The 13,710-nt window shown below is 44.9% G+C and overlaps 1 protein-coding gene across 3 annotated transcripts; it reads left to right on the forward strand.

Annotated features, from left to right (window-relative positions):
- Positions 1-1,623: 1,623 nt before the first annotated feature.
- LOC115083993 (actin-3-like) lies at positions 1,624-13,503 on the forward strand. 3 transcript variants are annotated; one of them, XM_029588222.1, is made up of 2 exons: positions 1,624-1,806; positions 11,988-13,503. In XM_029588222.1, exons 1-2 carry the CDS (start codon positions 1,663-1,665, stop codon positions 12,990-12,992), a joined length of 1,149 nt encoding a protein of 382 aa, XP_029444082.1. In that variant the 5' UTR covers positions 1,624-1,662; the 3' UTR covers positions 12,993-13,503. The 3 variants fall into 3 exon arrangements, with proteins under 3 accessions (XP_029444082.1, XP_029444083.1, XP_029444084.1); XM_029588223.1 differs by having other exon boundaries at positions 1,624-1,788; XM_029588224.1 differs by having other exon boundaries at positions 1,624-1,788; positions 12,117-13,503.
- The last annotated feature ends 207 nt before the right edge of the window (positions 13,504-13,710 follow it).

Here is a 13,710-nt window from a genome sequence, read left to right on the forward strand (position 1 = left end):
TTGGGGAGGCTGAGCTGACCAGGGCTATGGGTATTTTAAAAAACTCACAATGAACAAGATCACCACTGCTGGCGAGTTTTACAAATATTTGCATGGCCTGGGGCATATACACCCAACACAGGTGGTAGAAGTGAGAGGAAGGCCGAATTCTAAGGTTTCAATGTGGATGCAGAGCGGAGGATGGGGGAGATGGACTTAGTACAGCAACAAGCTCCGCTAACACCACCACACCCCTGCTGCTGTCACCACCACCACCACCACGTGCTACTGCTGGGAATCCTGCTGGACCACTGCTGGTGGTGCATGTGTGAATCTTTCTGGTTCCCTTTATCCTCCTGCGAGCAGCAGCCCATGGTCCACCTGTTCGGTGAGTAACAGGCTTGGGCACTTGGCTAGGGTCAGGTGCAGCCTCCTGATGCCTGGCTGGCTCATGCGTTGAGTTGCACCAGTGGGTGAAGGATGTTTCAGGAGCTGGCCTGGGATGAGCAGCCTGCAGGTGCTGACCGAGCCAGCTGCTGCTTCTGGTGTGACAAGGGATATTGTGTGTGATTGTGTGTGTGAAATCCATTTCTGGCTCCAGGGTGACACTGCAGTCCTGCAGAGGTGCTATATGTGATTTTGCCACTGACGACATACACTCTGTGGAGCTGCTCCCTGCCCTCCCCCCCTCCAATCCAGACCTGGGCATGGGTGAGTTAGAGACTCCAATGGATCACAGAGCCGCTGCTGGGTTACACAGTGTCATGCCCTAGAGCCTGCCCTCTGTCCTCCGTCTTCACTTACAGCAGTGCCTCAGACCGTGGAGCACTGAAGCCAAAAGCAACGCCTCCCTAGCTCTAGTCCTGGCATTGCAGATAGGAGCTTCTGGTCGGTCCCCAGCCGCTCTGGGCAAGCCTCTTTCATGCACCACTCCTTATTCCTTACCTGCATTCTGCTAATTCACTTTAGTCCATGACTTGTAATTGTCTCCTATACTTTTGCTAAGACACCTCATTTCTGCCCTGCAGTTATCTCCTGTCCTCTGCTACTATAGCTTCTTGTTGAACTGCAGTATCGGCCCTACCCTACTAATTACCATAATCTTCCTGACCTTCAGTATAGTCCATGCACTGTCCTGACCTACTTTAATACTGACCAGTTATCTCCTCTGGGGTTTATTAATGCAAAGGATTCCTTCTTTGCTATACCAGTGCTGTAACTTTCGCTGCTAATTTTCCCCAAGTCCTGAACTGGAAGACTCCCTGTGTGACCTGTCAGTCTTTTCTGCCGTCCACTCGGCTCAAGCTTGACTGCTGTACGTATTGGTACCAGTGTCCAGGTATGCAAGGGGTTAAAAGATTACAGCATAGAGGGATGAGTGTGACAGAGGAGGGGAAGGGAGAGAGCAAGCCATAGAGAAACTGCAGTTCTACCCAGACACAGCAAAGTAGCAGGAAAAAAAATAATAAATCCTTGTCCGGGAGCCAGCTTTTCTCTGCCTGTCCCCTTAGGGTAAGTGACTGTACTCGTAGCATGTGCTGAAATAGATCAACTTATTGTAAAATCTGCGGACGGCAGTGTCGTCATCACCCTCACCTTCTCTCTCTCTCACCCTGTTTCCCCTCTCTTCTCCTGCATGTCCCCCTTCTGCTTCTGTCTGCTTATTAGTGCCAGGCTGTGCCGATGGAGGATGATGAAATTGCAGCCCTGGTGGTGGACAATGGTTCAGGGATGTGCAAAGCAGGGTTTGCTGGGGATGATGCCCCTAGAGCCGTCTTTCCTTCCATTGTGGGGAGACCCAGACACCAGGTAAGGTGCCACATCGGGGTACTGCTCCAGGCCCGGGGGGGGGGGGGGCATAGATTGGGCTGTTAAAAATGTCGATACCCAGCTCTGTGTGCACATAGGAACTGCAGACCATTCAGCACCTTTGCATTTCACCAGCGTGAACAGCTGTGCAGTCAGTAGTGATCTGCATGGCTGACACACGGAGACATATTTTGTGTGGGATGATTTTCACTCGGTGGCAGGTTATGTAGCTGGTGCAGGCTGTAACCTTGATCTGCTTCACTTGATTCATGTTGGTAAGTACAGAACAAGTAGCTAATGAGTAAAAAAGAGGGTGAATCTAGTGAGGCTGGCCAGCAAGTTTTTCTTCTCTTCTCATTCTCTCCCTCCCATGTCCCGTTCCTCTGTTTCCTCTGGATGCAGTTCCTCCTACTTGAGGATGCAGGGGCCTGGCAGGATGCAGACAAGTTGCTGAGCGTTGCAGTTGAATTGGTGATGAGCACATAGTGGGCTGTCGCTGTTTTTTGGCCATTCCCTGAATTACTATGTATGAGATTGCTGTGGGGCAGCCAGAAGGGATCTGGAGGCAAATGGGCCTCTGATCTTCTGTCATCCTGACCGACTGGTTATCTAGAGTACAAAAAACATCTTATTAGTAAGTCCATGTTGTGCTGGGTACCTCTTACTGTTGTAAGAGTCTTCCTGTTTGCATGCTTGAAAAGTGACATAAGAGCTTCCATTGATTGACACATGCAGTAATAACACCGAGATGGTAAGAGGTTCCCCCTCTACACACACACACCACACACACACACACACACACCACACGTATTTAACTTATTATAAAGCACCTACAAATTATGAGTGTCTTGTTTTGTTCCCTTTAAGAATGCTTTCTTTGATAGCTCCCTCCTCAGCCTTTAGTGTGACAGAAGACGGGAATGGTGACATACCTAAGGCAAGAAACAGAAGCACTGAGGAATCTGAAATGATCACACAAAGCCATTTATAGAGGAGGAGGTTTCTTGAAGTATTTACCCAAATGAGAGGAGATAAGCTCGCGGGACTCGATTTGAGTACACCCCATGCTACTGAATAAGTCCAAGAGCTGAGTGTGTGCCCCTAACACCTCTGTTCAGCATGTCCTTGAAGATTTGGGGAGGGGGGGGGGATAGTGGGTAAACCCCCACTACACAAAAGCGGGGAGAAGGAGGAGGCAGGTAACCGCAGACCTATCAGTCAAGCGACAATAGTTGGCAAAACAATGTGTAACCCCTCCCCCCCCCCCCCCATTGTTTGGGCCTTCCCTGATAAAGAGTTCTGCTGAGCCCCTACAAAACTCAGTGTGGCTCCGGCAGGCTGCTCCGAGCAGGGGAGCTATCATTTTCAGGCCTCCTGGGTTTGCTGTTCCAATCGCAACATTTTTACTGGAGTAAATGGTAGAGTGCAAAAAAGAATCTCTTCATGCAAGCGGGTCACTAAGGCACCTCCTACCATTTACTTTGGTGTCTCCGCAGACACAGACACCGGTGGGATGGGGGAAGAGAGAGTCGGAGCGTGGCGGTGTGGCTGACAATCCCCAAGGGGAGGCGTCCATCCAAAGTGAGCGCTTTAACAATACTCGGGGGGCCTGCTTTGAGCTCAGCTTAGTGGAATTCCGTTTCTTTCTTCCTTCCTGCTTTCCTCTTCCACTAGGGTGGTGTTTCCAGACCCCCTTAGGATGAGGGAGATTTTTGTTTTTCTTGGGGGGTTCCAAGATTGGTGTGGCCTGAGAAGAGATCTCAGAGATCTCACAGAAGAGGGGCGTTAGTCCCCATGCGCTTCATCCGTTTGAGAGAGATTTCTTCAGTGTTTGGAGAAAGAGGGTTTTCTTTGTGGGGGAGTCAGAGGGGGAGGCTGTCTTACAAGGAGAAGGTCCCCACCGAGCTGCTGCGTAGAGGAAAGCATCAGCACAGGAGTTTCGAAAGTGCAGCAGGAGCATTTCTGGTTTCCTGTAGGGAAAGAACCTGCATCCAGTTCACAGGGACCGCTGAGGAAGTGCTCAGGGAGGCTCCCTTGGAAAGAGTGAGGACTGAGGGATCCAAGATGGCGGCAGTATAGGAGTCTGCATCGGGTGTCTATTGGTTTCTCTTCTAAACCTGTGTTTCCTAATCTACTATGCCTCCTAAGAGGAAGGGAAAAGTCAGGGTATACCCCTCGACGCCCCCACCATCTTCGGCGGTTTTACAAGAGATTACCCGATTCCTCACCTCCTCTGCAACAGCTTCTCCAGGAGTCGAGGAACCCTTGGCGAGGTTTCAGCAGGGAGAGGAAGCCCGGCCGGAGGAGACGAGCCTGAGCCCCGAACTGAGGACTGCACCGTCACAAGGAACGGTCTCTGAGTTTCAACCTGGACCATTGGTGGAAGGGACCACTTCCGGGCTCCAGGTAGAGGCAGAAACGCTGAACACAGCGTCTACAACACGGAACATGGAACCTGCAGACTCGGGTGAGGGAACCGCCAACGAGGGATTATCTATCGGACTGGGACTAAGGAATCCTGGGGTAAGTCCTGTGGACATATTCTTGCCTCCTCCACAGTCAACTCCCCAGGTTGAAACCTCATTGAAAATCCCAGAGAGACCCGAAAATGTGACCAATGCAGCATTATGGGACCTGATAGTGGGGGTAGCAACAATGGTCAATCGAGTGAATGATAAAGTTGAAACATTAGCTTCACAGGGAACCCAAAACTCTTTGGATTATCAACAGAAATATGAATTGGTACTCAAGAAAGTAGAGAAGTTGGAGGAAAAAGAACTTGAAAATCTCAATTTCAAAGCAGCAGTAGTAAAAGACAATTTATTTATGGCGCGACGAATTGAAACTTTAGAAAATGCCTCCAGGCATCTGAACATACGTTTTCTAAATTTTCCGTGAATTCTGGGGGAAAACCCATACGTTTCTTTAAAGAGATATCTGAAAGAGGCTCTTGGTTTCGATGAAGAGCATTTACCGTCAATAAATAAATGTTTCTTCTTACCCAAAGCAAGGTCTATTGCTAATAAAATAAATATTCAAGAAAATTTGACTCAATTCTTAGAAGACTCTACTGCAGAAGTAGTAGATAGGGCTACCATATTGGTTTCAGTAAGAATATCTATGGACCTCCAATTAATTATGAAAAATTATTTCAAAAAATTTCCTACTAATTTCTATGGAGAAAAAGTAAATGTTTTTCGGGATATATCTCCAATCACTCAGAGCAGGCGAAGAGAGTTTTTAACCTTTCGCCAGCAGGCTTTTGAGTTGGGTTATGGTTTCAATTTAAAACTTCCATGTAAATGTATTTTGAAAAAAGGAGCTGAGGTTAACATCTTTTTCATTCCTCAGCAATTAGACGATTTTCTTAAACTGAAGATTCCCCTAACATCAACACCTAGTAATTAAAGGAATTTGCTGTTAGAGAGACATAAGAAAAAAAACATTATTGTAATAATCATCACGGCATTCTGACTTTCGGATCCTTAAATCCTGTTTAGAAGGTATACTGATTTACAATATTAAGATAAAATGGAGATTGTTGTTAAATTTATATATATAAGTGTTTGGGAATTGTTTTTCCTGTACTCCATTTTATCTGAATTTTCTAATTTGCAAAATAATTTTTGGTTTTGTAATGTGAAATAGATAAAGAATTAAAAAAAAAAAAAAAAAAAAAAGGAAAGAGTGAGGAATGGCAGGGGATGCGGATTTCTCAGGAACGGCGGCTGCGATTTTCTTCTGGAACTTTTATTTTCTGTATTATATTTATAACCATCTTCACCTTCCCCACTAGCTCTCAATGGAGGAGAGGGCTCGGTGGAGACAAGACAAAACTTTCAACGACCTTAAACTTCTTCAGGGTTCTTCGGGATTTTACTCAGCTGCAAATTTTGCATTGAGGGGAAAAAAAAAATCCAATCGCAATAAAGTCTGGTTTTGATGCTCAACAGCAATGCATTGGCTCAGTTAAAGTTTCAATAATATGTTTTACTGTAAACAGAAAAAGGTTTTCCTTATGCCCTTGCACAAGTGCGGATACAGGTTCGATGCATGTACAAGTTTACAGTGTCAAGACTTTTCACAAACCAATAGAGAAAATTATGAAGTCAGCTAAAGATTATCCAGCTAAATTCTAGCCAGATAAGTTAGGGGTGTTCCGGAAAGGAGCAGAGTTAGCCCCCTAAGTTAACCGCCTTAGTCTGATGTTTGGAGTTTGCTGGTTAATTTAAGCGTCTAACTCTGGTTGTGCCGCAGACCTGTCCTAAAGTTATCTGAATCAACATAGCCGGCTAACTTTAAGATAGCCGGGTAATTATATCCGGCTAACTAGCCAAGCCGCTCAGTGGCTGAATATTTTACCCCTCTCCCCAATCTGCTGCAAGGTGCAAACAGCTCCAGCTGATGGGGGATTTTGAGCAGAAAACAGGGTCGTAGAATCGCTCAACTCTTTGTCCAGAAGCAGCATTTATCAATCAGTTCAGTTCAATGCAAACAAATTTGCCAGTGAGAGATCATACAGTGACTCGGTGGGAGATAGATCCTGCAGATCTCATTTCCAAAATTCCAGGGCCACTGCTGCAGTCTTTGCAACCAAAATAAGGAATTAGGGTCCCTTCTCTGCAGTGAATCTCAAACTGATTTGAGATTCACTGCAGCACCTCTGGCATCTAAGCTCCAGCTGACTAGCTATTAAAACTTTAACCAAGCAATATTCTGCACCAGCAATCTTCTTAACTGAAGCCTTGTTTGTCATGCACACTCGCTCATCAGGGTGAATTCTTTTTGCAGCAATTCGTGCAATACCTTAAAATTCCAACAATGGAACGATCTTGCCAAATTTTATCCAGCACGAATGCAGTTAATTGTCACGCAGTGTAAGCAGGGAATTCCTGTCTTCATTCACAAGTCTTATCATGGCAAAAACTGCCTATTATTAGCATAAATTAATCCAACAGCTCATAACAGGATACAAAAGTATATTACGCGCCTTTGTAACTAAAGTAGTTATTTGGGTCCCTTCTCCTCAGACGAGATCAGCTTGCAAGATCCGGTGCAGGCCTTAGAGGTCTGACCAGTTATCAGGAGATTCCCCTCAAGGATTCTAGAAATTTGACAATTCTTCAAGGGACCTCTGCATTTTTTGTGGACCTCCAAGTGCAGGGAAATCTTATTAAGGGTTACGTACTGACGTGCACTATTTCAAGGTGTGCCCTTTGTGACTTTTTCATCTTCAGTCCAGTATTTAATCAAGTATTTCTGATCAACAGCTGGCCTGTGCAGTGTGTTTCTTTTACTGTAAAAATCAGGAAACCTCTACAGGAAGTCTGAGTCTTTCAAGACTTTTACTTTTCCCTTTGGCTGGGGAAAAGAACCCAGGCTCATGGGTCAGCATGTGTGGCCCCAGCACTCCCCAGTGAGCCCTGTTGGCTGGTGGAACGGGGGGGGGGAGGGCTACATTCAAAACTTCCAGAAATACAATCCAACCCCCTACACAAAAATCAATCAGCACTGACAGTTTCGGGGGGGGGGGGGGGGGGGTGGAGATCTCATTGGCCTCTCCCTCCTTCTGACTCCCCAGAAATAAACGTGGGATCCTTCCATCATCCTCGGATATGGATCTCCTCTCCTCTGTGACTCGGACAATGCAGGCATCGGTGACTTCTCCTGGCTCTCTGAGGTAGTAGGACCCTTTCTCCTTCTCCCTGAGCAGGAACGCAAATGCCCCTTCCTTCACCCCTGGTGACCAGGAAGCAGGGCAGCGCTGCAGTTGGAGAAAGATAGAGGCAGCAGAGTAACTCCCTACGGCTCCTCCTAGAGTTACACCTTATCTTCTCTCAGGAAAACTCCTCCTGCAAGAATGGATTATGTAATCGGACTTTACGCATCCAAAACACATTTAAACGTACTGGGGTCCGCCCGCCCCAGGAACATCCCCGACTTACAGGGCTAAATTGCAGGATAAATTGTTTAGTATCACGGCTAAGCTATTTAGGTGGATAACTTTTGAATATCGGTCTGCCTGTGATGAACTAGCAATAGTTGTGTTGGCCCCTGTGCAAGAAGATACACTGGTAGACAGAATCTAGTTAGGTGTCAAAGAAAAACTAAGATGGCTGCCAAGGGGAGACTACATTTATTTATTTATTTATTTTTGGTTTTTATATACCGGAAGTTCCTGTATAATATACATATCACTCCGGTTCACAGATAACAGAGATAACTATCGCCGGGATGGCGGTTTACATGGAACATATCGAACAGTAATTCTACATCTCTCAGCTTCCCCTGTACGTAGTCTCTGAGAGAGCAGGGTGACTCGGCAGGTTTTCCACAGTTGGCTTGCCAGGGTGCTATAAATGAGGGGAGTTCCCTGGCAAGAAGTGGGGCCCATGAGCAGGCAGAGTACAAAGATCCACGGAAGGAGGGAGAAGGACAGCGCGGCAGAGGCAGAAGAAGAGCTAATCCGCAGGCAGAGCCCTCATATCGACCCCCGGTATTCCATCTACTGGTCAAGAATCACAGGAAAGCACTACCCATACATAATTTAGCAGAAGCCTGGATGCCGCCCTACATATAGAAACAGTACTAAAGAAAAAAAGAAACCAAGAGAATACAGGACCCCAGGCAGCATGAGAAGAGACGGCTGAGGGGGGGATATGATAGAGGTCTTTAAGATCATGAGAGGTCTTGAACGAGTAGATGTGAATCGGTTATTTACACTTTCGAATAATAGAAGGACTAGGGGGCACTCCATGAAGTTAGCAAGTAGCACATTTAAGACTAATTGGAGAAAATTCTTTTTCACTCAACGCACAATTAAGCTCTGGAATTTGTTGCCAGAGGATGTGGTTGGTGCAGTTAGTGTAGCTGGGTTCAAAAAAGGTTTGGATAAGTTCTTGGAGGAGAAGTCCATTAACTGCTATTAATCAAGTTTACTTAGGGAATAGCCACTGCTATTAATTGCATCAGTAGCATGGGATCTTCTTAGTGTTTGGGTAATTGCCAGGTTCTTGTGGCCTGGTTTGGCCTCTGTTGGAAACAGGATGCTGGGCTTGGACCCTTGGTCTGACCCAGCATGGCAATTTCTTATGTTCTTTAGTTCTTGTGAGTTTACAAAGGGAAGATCCTTTGGACAAACTTGACTGAGTTCTCTCATGAGGTGATAAAAGAATAGTGGATGAGGGAGATTACAGCCTATGTTGACTATGAGGTAAAGTTGCTCACCTGTAATAGGTGTTCTCTTAAAGACAGCAAATCACTAGTCACATGTATGGGTCCAAGTGCTTGTGCTCAGTGCTGAAAAGATGTTTTTCTCCATAGCTTTCCGGAAGGTCTGAACGCCTTTGGTAAGATACCTTAGGCTACATGCAATCAGTGATCGTCAGACGTTTTGACCTTTCCTCTGTCCTCAGGGCTTGGGAAATTTGCCTCAATGTGACTAGAAAAGCAAGGGGATTTGATGAAATTAAAATGAAATCTGGAAACATGCTGGATGCATAAGAACATAAGAAGTTACTATACATCCAGCCCAGCATCCTGTTTCCAACAATGGCCAATCCAGGTTACAAGTGCCTGGCAATCACCCATATATTAAATAGATCCCATGCTACTGATGCCGGTAATAAGCAATGTGACTAGAAAAGCAAGGGGATTTGATGCAGAATATAAAAATCTATATAATATTCAGGGGGGGGGGGTCGCCTGAAAACCAGAACTGCTTATGGCTTTTGAGGACTGGAGTTGGCCACCCCTGCAGTAGAAAATGCCTAACAGATGAACACATGAACAGGTTAATTGAGATAGGTAGGTCCCCAATGTATGATGATGGGAAGATGTTGGGGAGAAAGGAAAGAAAGGAAGTCTGCCACTGGGGACAGAGAGGAGAGCAACAGCCACTAACTGGCAGGATTTCCTAGGGGTTAGCAGCCTCATTTGCAAACATTTTATACCCAGCAAATGGACTGGATAGAGAACTTGCATGTGAATTGAGTTTCTGGAAGAGCAAAAAAAAAAAACTACAATCACCGATGTATAGTTCTTACTTGCCAAAACTGGCATGTGAAGATGTTTTCCCATGCTGGCTTTCAAAAAATTCATAACTAATGAGCTGCTTTGCATATTTTTTACAAAGTTCATAATTTATATTTTATGCATTTTTGGGTGTTTTGCATGCTTTATCTCTGAACTCCTTCAGAACAGCTTAAAGGACTGGCCACGGCTATCTGTACGGGTCCTCTTTAAGTCCCAACCCGGCAAGGGATTCTGGGCTAGGGTGGATCGGTGCAGACGAGGGATGAGAGATCGGAGCCCAGAGGCTTGGGGGAAGTCCCGGGGAGCAGACAGAGAGCTACCATTTGTAAGGATCTGCTAAGTTTAAGGACTGTGTTATACTTGAAGTAAGGTGAGCTGTATTAATTATTTTGACTCCTGAAATAAAGGTGTGCTGCCGTAACTGTTTTGAGTTTGTTTCACTGTAAATAAAGGGCACTTAAGGAACAGCCAGTGTCTGCCTCCTTTTTCCTCTGGCTGTTATCAAGCCGCCTACCACTCGAGCTACCACACAGACCTTCTGCAACAAAATGTTGCAGTTTAGTACATTGGCTTAACAATGTGGCTAAAAGTATGCACATTGTTCCTCAGCATGTGAAGCTTTAGCCTTTTTGACAGGTGGCGTTCCCAGGGATACCTCTAGATTTTCAACTCTACACATGTTGTTTTCCATGAAAAAAGTAACCTCAGGGAGAAAAAAAACAGGTGCAAACTGTCTCCTCCGTAGCAGGAAGCAGGGTGGTTGGTCAAGGAGGTCAACAGAGATTGATATAGGGAGTTGACTTAGGGAATAGCCGCTGCTATTACTGGCATCAGAAGCAGGTACTTGTAGCCTGGATTGACCGCTGTTGGAAACAGGATGCTGGGTTCGATGGATCCTTGGTCTGATCCAGTATGACAATTTCTTATGTTCTTATACTCACCAAAGCAGATAGAGCAAATGCACTAGAAATTCACCAGAGCCCTGATTACCTTAAGGATGCAGGAAGCTATGTGAGATACTTTCTCCATACATGTAGTATATTGAGCCTTGCCAGCAATCACATTCAGAGAGAGGAAAGGAACTGTTTAGAGGGGTTATAGGATTGTACAAAGGGGATATAGTGAGGCTTGAAAACAAAGCAAGCTCTAGTTTAACATGTACCCAGAGGTGTCTGGCAACTCCCTCAGAAATGTCCTGTTTTTCCATTTTATGCCTTCTAAACCTTCCCTCAGTGCATCACCATGAGAGATTATAATATTTCCAAGTTTTTTCCTCTGTACAAAACACCATATGTCGTGGTATAGTGAGGGTAGGAATAACTGAGGCCAATGGATTTTGGGGGGAGCAACTGCTACCCCGGCTCTTTCTGTCCTATAACCCCTTGAGAAAGGAGCTGACAGATAAAGCCCAAACTAGAAATGTTATTGATTCACCTGGTCACCACATGGCACAGGGAGTCAGTTTTGCTGCCTGCTTAGTGTTGTATCTCATTAATGAATCAGTTAAAATGAATCCAATCTCCCCAGAGCCTGGCATTCTTTTCATCATCAGAATTACATTCATCTCCAAAATATCTATGACTTTATTCCATGGCTGATTTATGGAGTTCGTGGTCTACTGGATTCCTGATCATAAATGGAAGAAATTGATTTCTATATATTTTTTTATTTTGAAAAATCTTTAAAAAGTTATAAATAAAAAAGATATATAGAGGCAAAGAAACCAGGCTCCTATTTCGGTATTCATAATTCATTTTACTCATCAAATTTAGTGGTGCATTCCTACCACAGTTCTCACACAGGGCAATAGGACTGTGCAGTTTGTACATTGCTAATGTTAGTGTTTAATTTTCAGATAAATCTTTATAAATATTGATTTGGTTTGTGACAAGAACATGAAGAGCAGGGATATGGTTTGCTTTAGTAATTATTTATTGATTAAACTTGATATACCACTTGTATGAAAAACAAACCATGCTGTTTGCACAATCTAAAAACATAAATAGTTAAAATAAAACAAAACTACATAAACTATATACACTACCAAAAACATAAAATAGACCTACTACAATAAATGAAAACTAAGGGAAGAGAACCCTCAGTGGGACTATGACCCTCAAATCTGCAGTCAAGAAATGTCTCTGACTTTGTGCTTTTCCTTGCAGGGTATTATGGTGGGAATGGGTCAGAAAGACAACTATGTTGGTGATGAAGCACAAAGCAAGAGAGGCATCCTCACTCTGAAGTACCCCATTGAGCATGGTATCGTCACCAACTGGGATGATATGGAAAAGATATGGCACCACACCTTCTACAATGAACTTCGGGTGGCCCCAGAAGAGCATCCTGTCCTGCTGACTGAGGCTCCTCTGAACCCCAAAGCCAACCGCGAGAAAATGACCCAGATTATGTTTGAGACCTTCAACACACCAGCCATGTATGTCTCCATCCAGGCTGTACTTTCTCTTTATGCATCTGGACGTACAACTGGAATTGTGCTTGATTCTGGCGATGGGGTCACCCATACAGTGCCTATTTATGAAGGCTATGCTCTTCCTCATGCCATCCTTCGTCTGGATCTAGCTGGAAGAGACCTAACAGATTACCTGATGAAAATTATGACAGAGCGTGGCTACTCCTTCACTACCACTGCTGAGAGGGAGATAGTCCGTGACATCAAAGAGAAGCTTTCCTATGTGGCTCTGGATTTTGACCAGGAAATGGTCACCGCAGCCTCTTCTTCTTCACTAGAGAAAAGCTATGAATTGCCGGATGGGCAGGTCATCACTATAGGCAATGAGCGTTTCCGGTGTCCTGAGGCTCTTTTGCAACCCTCTTTCCTGGGGATGGAGTCCACAGGCATCCATGAAACCACCTACAATAGCATCATGAAATGTGACATTGACATCCGGAGAGATCTATATGCCAACACAGTCCTAAGCGGTGGGTCCACCATGTTTCCAGGCATTGCAGATCGGATGCAGAAAGAGATCATGGTCTTGGCACCCACTACTATGAAGATTAAAATCATAGCTCCTCCTGAAAGGAAATATTCGGTGTGGATTGGGGGGTCAATCCTGGCCTCCTTGTCCACCTTCCAGCAAATGTGGATCAGCAAGCAGGAATATGATGAGTCTGGGCCTTCCATTGTACATCGCAAATGCTTCTAAACCACTGCCCTTCTTTTCTCAAGAAAGCAGGGACTGCTTGAGAGATCCAAGACTGGTGCATACCAAAGACCCCAAAAGTTTAAAAGCCCAAACAAATCTATTCTGTTTGGCCTGAGCAAGCAATTGATAGCAAATCACACAAATGGCCAATCCACAGGGCCCAGGTACTTTGACGCTTGTCTTTCTTGGCCAATCAGGAGCGATTTGGACAGTTTTTAGATTTTTGGTGTGCATAGAAAACTCCAGTTTTGAATCTGCAGCTGTCCTTTTAAATTGTGTCTGCTTAGAAGTGCAGTGTCCTCTCTCAAAAAAAAGATGCTAGTTAGTGCCTGCCATGTGTTTAAATATTGGCATGGAAATTACTTCCTTGTTCCCTCTGTGACTGTGCTGGATTTCAGTGTTCTCCCCTGTGTTTTCCTGGGGTGGCTTATGGCAGACATGTTCCATTTTTCATTGTGAAATGTACAGTAAGCAGAAGGAAGAAAATCCATAATGAAATGCAAAGGTGGTGTTCTATAGAAGTGGCATTGGGAAATTCACAACTTCTTACATTTAAGTTGTGATTTTCTAAAACAATACTACAGTTAAGAACATAAGATGTTGCCATACTGGGTCAGATCGAGGGTTGAACAAGTCCAGCATCCTGTTTACAACAGTGTTTTCATATGCCTCAAGGCAATTTTTAATTCTATTATAGCTGCAGATGTTAATATAATAA

This window comes from Rhinatrema bivittatum, chromosome 2 (assembly GCF_901001135.1).
Source record: "Rhinatrema bivittatum chromosome 2, aRhiBiv1.1, whole genome shotgun sequence".
NCBI lineage: Eukaryota > Metazoa > Chordata > Amphibia > Gymnophiona > Rhinatrematidae > Rhinatrema > Rhinatrema bivittatum.